Consider the following 6000-nt stretch of genomic DNA (forward strand, 5'->3'; position numbering starts at 1 on the left):
TTTAAGAAGATTAATGAAAAAGTTTAGGGAAAAGAAGAGGGACTTGCATATGATATTTATTGACCTTGAGAAAGCATATGATAGGATGCCTAGGGAAGTTCTATGATAGATTTTGGAAAAAAAGGGTGTATGTAGTAGGTATACCGATGTCATTAAGGATATGTACGATGAAGTAATGATTAGTGTAAGGACTATAGATGGAGAAACTAGAGAATTTTCAATCACCATAGGTGTACATCAAGGATTTGCTTTGAGTCCTTATTTTTTTGCTTTTGTGATGGACCAATTGACTAAAAGTATTCAAAAGGAGGTTCCATGGTGTATGTTACTTGCAGATGATATTGTATTAATTGATGAAACTAGGAACGGAGTAGAGGCTGAGTTAGAATTATGGAGAGAAGCTTTGGAATCTAGAGGCTTTAGGATATGTAGAAATAAGACGGAATATATGAAGTGTAATTTTAGTAATGTTAGGAGGAATATTGGAAACGAAGTTAAGTTTGATGAAATAAATAGCACTTATAGATTTCGATACCTTGGATATATTATGCAAGCTGAAGGGGAAATTGAAGATGATGTAATGCATATAGTTAAAGCAGGTTGGGTAAAATGGAGAAGTGCTTCAAGTGTGCTATGTGATTATAGAATACCTTTAAAATTGAAAGGGAAGTTTTATAAGACAGTTATAAGACCAACTATGCTATATGGATCGGAATGTTGAGCGATAAAGAAACATAATATCTAAAAAGTAAAAGTTGCCGAGATGAGAATGCTTAGATGGATGAGTGGTATAACATTGAAAGATAAATTAAGGAATGAACATATTTGTGGTAAGATAGGTGTAACTCCTATAGAAGATAAGATAAGGGAGGGACGACTCAGATGGTATGGACACTTGCAACGTAAGCCACATGGTGCACCTGTGAGGAAGAGTGACTTAGTTACTGTGGGGGGCAGTAGAAGGGGTAGGGATAAGCCTAAAATAACTTGGGAGGAGATAGTGAGTAAAGAATTTAATATCCTTAAATCTATCAAAAGAAATGGTCCATGATTGCATAAATTGGCGGAAAATGATTCATATAGCCGACCCCATCTAGTGGGACTAAGGCTTGGTTTTGTTGTTGTTGTTTAATCTATCTTAACAATATACCACTCATTCACTTTAGCATTTTCATTTTGGAAACTTTTGAATATGCTGTTTCTTAGTTTCCCAAATCCATATGACATAGCTGGTTATATAGGCTTATAGTTGTCTTGTAAAAACTTTCCTTCTAATTTTAAGGGTATTTGACAATCACACAACAAGCTCGAAGCACTTGTCCATGTTACCCAACTTGCATTAACTATATCTATTACATCTTCTTTGATTTCTCCTTTAGTTCGCAGATTAGATCCAAAATATCAAAATCTACTAGTGGTATATTAATTTCTTGACCATCAAATTATATTTCATATAATCTGTCTTATTTCATCTGATCCTAAAATATCTAGATTCTAAAGATTCTAGACATAATTCTAGCTTAGATTCTACTCCACTTCTAATTGTATCAACCAAGATAATATCATATGCAAACAACATAAATGATTTTGGATACTCCTAGTGAATTCATCCCTCACTAGTGCAAAATGGTAAGGGCTTAGTAGGAAATAAAAAATAGAAATGATACAAAACAACTCCTTATTTTCTCAAGTCTAGAACATTGATTAACATTTTTGGAGCCCTAGAATTTAATCTTAATATTTGATGTAGTTCCTTGGGTACCATGAAATTCTAATCCTAATTAATGAACCTTATGGGGTTGAGGATTCATCTTCGATACTAAGGGTGGTCCCAGGTGTAGTACCTTAAGATCCATCAGATTTTACCACTATTATTGAAAGAGAGAAGGAATCCCAATAATTTTCCAAAGCCTAGTTCAAATGTTTTGGTGAAAGAGGCTTTTTGAGATAAGATTTTGGATTAAATTTTTTTTGGATTTAGAGGAGAAATTGAGTTTGGAGCTGTTTATATGTCGCTAAATTATTTGTTATTGTCTATATGTAACCTAGGACTTTGTTTTCAGCCTCTATGTGAGTGGCACAAGGATATTCTCTGTCTACATTTATTTTTTTGTTCTGTGGCAGTGTTTTGAATAGGATGATTGATAAGGCTATTGTTAGAGGCATTGTTCAAGCTCTTGCAAGGTTTTCACCCAATTGAAACCTAAAGCATATGGGGAACTCGGTTTAAATAGTATTATTTTGGTGACGCTTAATGTATTATATTTTAACAAGCACCTCTGTTTTTCTTTAAATTTCTATATGAGTGACTTCAAACTAGTCAGTCCTGAAAGACAAAGATAACGTAGGCTAATCTATCTGCATGGTCAATACCAAATTGACATTCATATTACCAGAAACATTTAGGAACTGATCTAAAAAACAAATATAACATAGGCTAATCTATCTGCATGGTCTATACCTAATTGACAATCTTATTACAAAAAACATTTAGGAAGTTAGTGCACAGGGGTAAAGTGTCACATTCTTAACCTCTCTAAGAACTTAAATTCTCAATTTAGATTCTACGGACTTAATCATGTAGCAATCAGTATTAAAGTAAAACGCAAATTGAAAAAAAAAAAAAACTTGCCCTTTCTTAGTAATAACATGAAACAAATATAAAATATAATCGCAAAATTATTGGCTTTTAGTGCAGACATCTAAAAGGAGTTGTCACTGTTTCTTTTATATTCTGCTCCCCACCTTTGCATTTCTAAAATGATCTTCAATTCAGTAATTTTTTAAAGTTTTTTGAGGTCCAAATAAGGGACTCAATAAAAACAGCAACAGTGAAAAGACAGATTTCTCAGATGTATGATTGTCATTAAGAATATGCTTTAAAGAAGCTAGTGAAAGTATCCCAAAAAAGGTCAGAAATCCCTGAATTTTTTTGCAATGACCTTTGCCAATATGAATTATTTTATTTTCTTCTTTATTGTTCTCATTTAATAGTCTATACTTGATTTGCTTAATACAAATACAAATGTAGCTAGCAATTTTTTGGTTCTTAAGTGTGAAAGTCTTGTGCTGCCTGAATGAGAGACTTGGAATTTTGATCAAAGCTTCTGGATAGTGTGTTTTTATGCCGACCATATGTTGTGTGGTGATGAAGCAATTGAAGCAACCAATTAGATCAAAGAAACTCAAATTATATGTTCATGGTTTTCTTATGATTCATAAATCATTATAGGCTGTGAGGATGATCTGGCATTGAAGATCGAATCTATTATTGAAGGATGTAATGATGTATGCCTAAGAAGTGCTCCCCAAATGCAAGATAGGACTTACCAGCTATTGGAATGTCCACCTTTATATCTCAAGAGGAAAAGATTGTCTGAGGCTGTTCTCGCTTTGCAAAGTCCATGTCAGGCAAGTTCTAGCATTGTTTTTCTTTTTAATTTCTTAAAACTTATAAAACCTCTTCAATTATCGTAGTTCTTAAAATTTTTCTTAAAAGTATCATCTGTATATAGATGATTAAGATGATAAGATGGCATCTTCAATGGTGTATATAGCCTTATCATGCAATCAAATCAGAGGCGAGTCACTTTCCATGTCACATCTGGAGTTATATGGTGATACTCACAATGTCTTTATAGTTGTCCTAAAATTCTCTCTTTAACTTGTAGGTTTTTGATAAGGTTATATTCACCATTGTCAAATGCAAATGCCAAGGTTGATGAGTAGTAAATAGGATAAAGTAAGGAATGAACAGGTTCACAATAAATTAGGTGCACTGATACAAGATAAGGGAGGGGCAGCTTAGATGATTGGGGCATTTGAAACATAGGCCAGGTAGGGCACCAGTGAGGAGGAGCAAGCTGGTTATTGCTAATGGTACTAGAAGAGGCAGGGGTAGACCTAAATTAACTTTGAATGAGGTAGTGATGAAGGATTTAACAGCCTTTAAGTTAGTGGAGGAAAATGCTATTTAACAGCCTTTAAGTTAGTGGAGGAAAATGCCCTCGATAGTGTGAATTGGCATAAAAGGATTCATGTAGGCCACTCCACATAGTGGGACTTAAGGCTGGTTGTTGTTGTTATGTGACTTGTAGGTTTTTGAGTGTATTGTCATACTGGAAAGTCCAGTTACCATCTAGCTTCCCTCGCTGTGACCAGCAGTACCTAGATGATAAATAACTTAAAATGAGAATATTGACAACTTTTTCCTTACCTCTCCATCTTTGATTTAGATTTTTTGTTTTTATATTTTATGACCAATTACATCAAGATGAAATCCAAGACAGCATGATATGGATCCCTGAAGAAATGTGTAAAATATTGTTAGATTTCATTTGGGAGTTGTGTAAACAGTTGATTGTTACATAGTTGAGTCCATGACATCTTTCAAATTTTATACTATGCTTGGGATCAGATTTGGGGCTACGAATAATTCTTCTTGTGTATGTACTGGTCTGATGACATTTTGACTGCTCTGCAGGAATTGGATGGAATATGCTATGAGAACAATTGGATATTACCAACATATCGGGTATCTTCAAGAGATGGTAAGATTTATTTTCATTTAGAGATTCAGGAAATTTAAGGTACTTATATTTTGTATTGTGTATAATGTGTCAAAGGGGTGCTGCTTTACATGTATTGCCCGCAGAAGGTAATGGTGAGATATGTGAAATCAAAAAATTCAAAACCCATCTAGTCATAACAATTTCATGTTTAGATAGGTTTGATCCAATATTTTATTATTTTTTGAGACTTACCTCCATGAGCCTTGGCCCACATTGACCAAGTGTGAGGGGGAAAGTGTGATTTCTAAGGCTTCACAATCCCTTAGGAACTGCCTGCATGATTTCCTTCTGGGTCATGCCTTTTTACACATTTCCTTTCTCAGCTTATGTTGATTTCCATTGTTTAGCAGAAAAGGTAATTCTTCTCAGTGTCTAGCTCTCTCTGGAGGACTATTACAAATTATTATGTTTCTTCTGACATTATTCACCATGCCATGTATGTTTCATTTAAAATATATTTGATGATTTTATCCTAAATCAAGATGGCTTGATTTAGGATGGCTTATGGCTGATGATATGATAATAAATCACAAGAGGGGGGAAGGGGGGGCATTGCTTTTTTTTTTTGGTCTCCACTCATGTATTATGCCATTTTAAATGTGAGTTCAGTGATATGAATCTTATTTCTTTTGAAGGTGGATTTCAAGCAGAAATAACTGTAAAAGGGATGGATTTTGAATGTTCAAGTGGGGGTGATTTGCGTGCTAATCCACGTGAAGCTAGGGAATCGGCTGCTGCTCAGATGTTGGCCAAATTGCCAAGTATGGCAAACCCGACCTCGTAGTGTTGGATCCCATCAGCGAAAGAGAAGCCTTGAAAGTAGAAACAGCATGATAGCTCGAGGAATTCCTTCTCCATTGTTATGGAACTAACAGGGGAAATTGATTTTCCATGTATGTGAAATTTTGTAGGCTCTCCGAGATGTCCTGGCCTCATTTGAAAATCTAGGGTAAAACCATATGTGAAGGTATGTGATGACTGAACGTGAATATTTATACCTTACAAAAGGTCGCCTAGTAAATGTAAGTTGTCCGATCTGGATAGATAATTACTCTAATAAGAGAAATAATTATAAAAAAATGAAGTGGTTGGGCATGTGTTGGTGTCTATATTACTCGTTTTTGCTTTATTTGTCCGTTCTACTTTTGTTACAGCCTGCAAATGCACATTATATGGTACTGCGGGATTGCTAGCAGAGATCAATCCACAACCAATGGAGCACCAGATGGTACTGCATTAACAACTCCATTAAATTGAATGCATCTCATAAATGAGCATGGTGCGTGATAATTCTTTTTGCAGGGAAGAAATTGTACATGCAATTTCCGCCCAATCAAAGAAAAATCTTGATTGCATTACAAATTTGCAGAATAATGGTTTGGAGGAAAGAGCAATGGTTGGGTATCTTTTATCATTTTGTAGATCATTG

General features: G+C 34.7%; 1 protein-coding gene across 6 annotated transcripts in view; it reads left to right on the forward strand.

Annotated features, from left to right (window-relative positions):
- Window positions 1–5666, forward strand: part of LOC131151742 (uncharacterized) — a 76364-nt gene extending 70698 nt beyond the window's left edge. For all 6 annotated transcript variants that reach the window (XM_058103139.1, XM_058103140.1, XM_058103144.1 and 3 more), the window contains 3 exons: window positions 3233–3411; window positions 4484–4550; window positions 5207–5666. In XM_058103139.1, coding sequence (XP_057959122.1) covers window positions 3233–3411; window positions 4484–4550; window positions 5207–5355 — 395 coding nt within the window. In that variant the 3' untranslated portion in view covers window positions 5356–5666. The remainder of the gene's footprint in view (window positions 1–3232; window positions 3412–4483; window positions 4551–5206) is intronic.
- Window positions 5667–6000: the final 334 nt, after the last annotated feature.

This window comes from Malania oleifera, chromosome 3, assembly GCF_029873635.1.
Source record: "Malania oleifera isolate guangnan ecotype guangnan chromosome 3, ASM2987363v1, whole genome shotgun sequence".
NCBI classification, from domain to species: Eukaryota; Viridiplantae; Streptophyta; class Magnoliopsida; order Santalales; family Ximeniaceae; genus Malania; species Malania oleifera.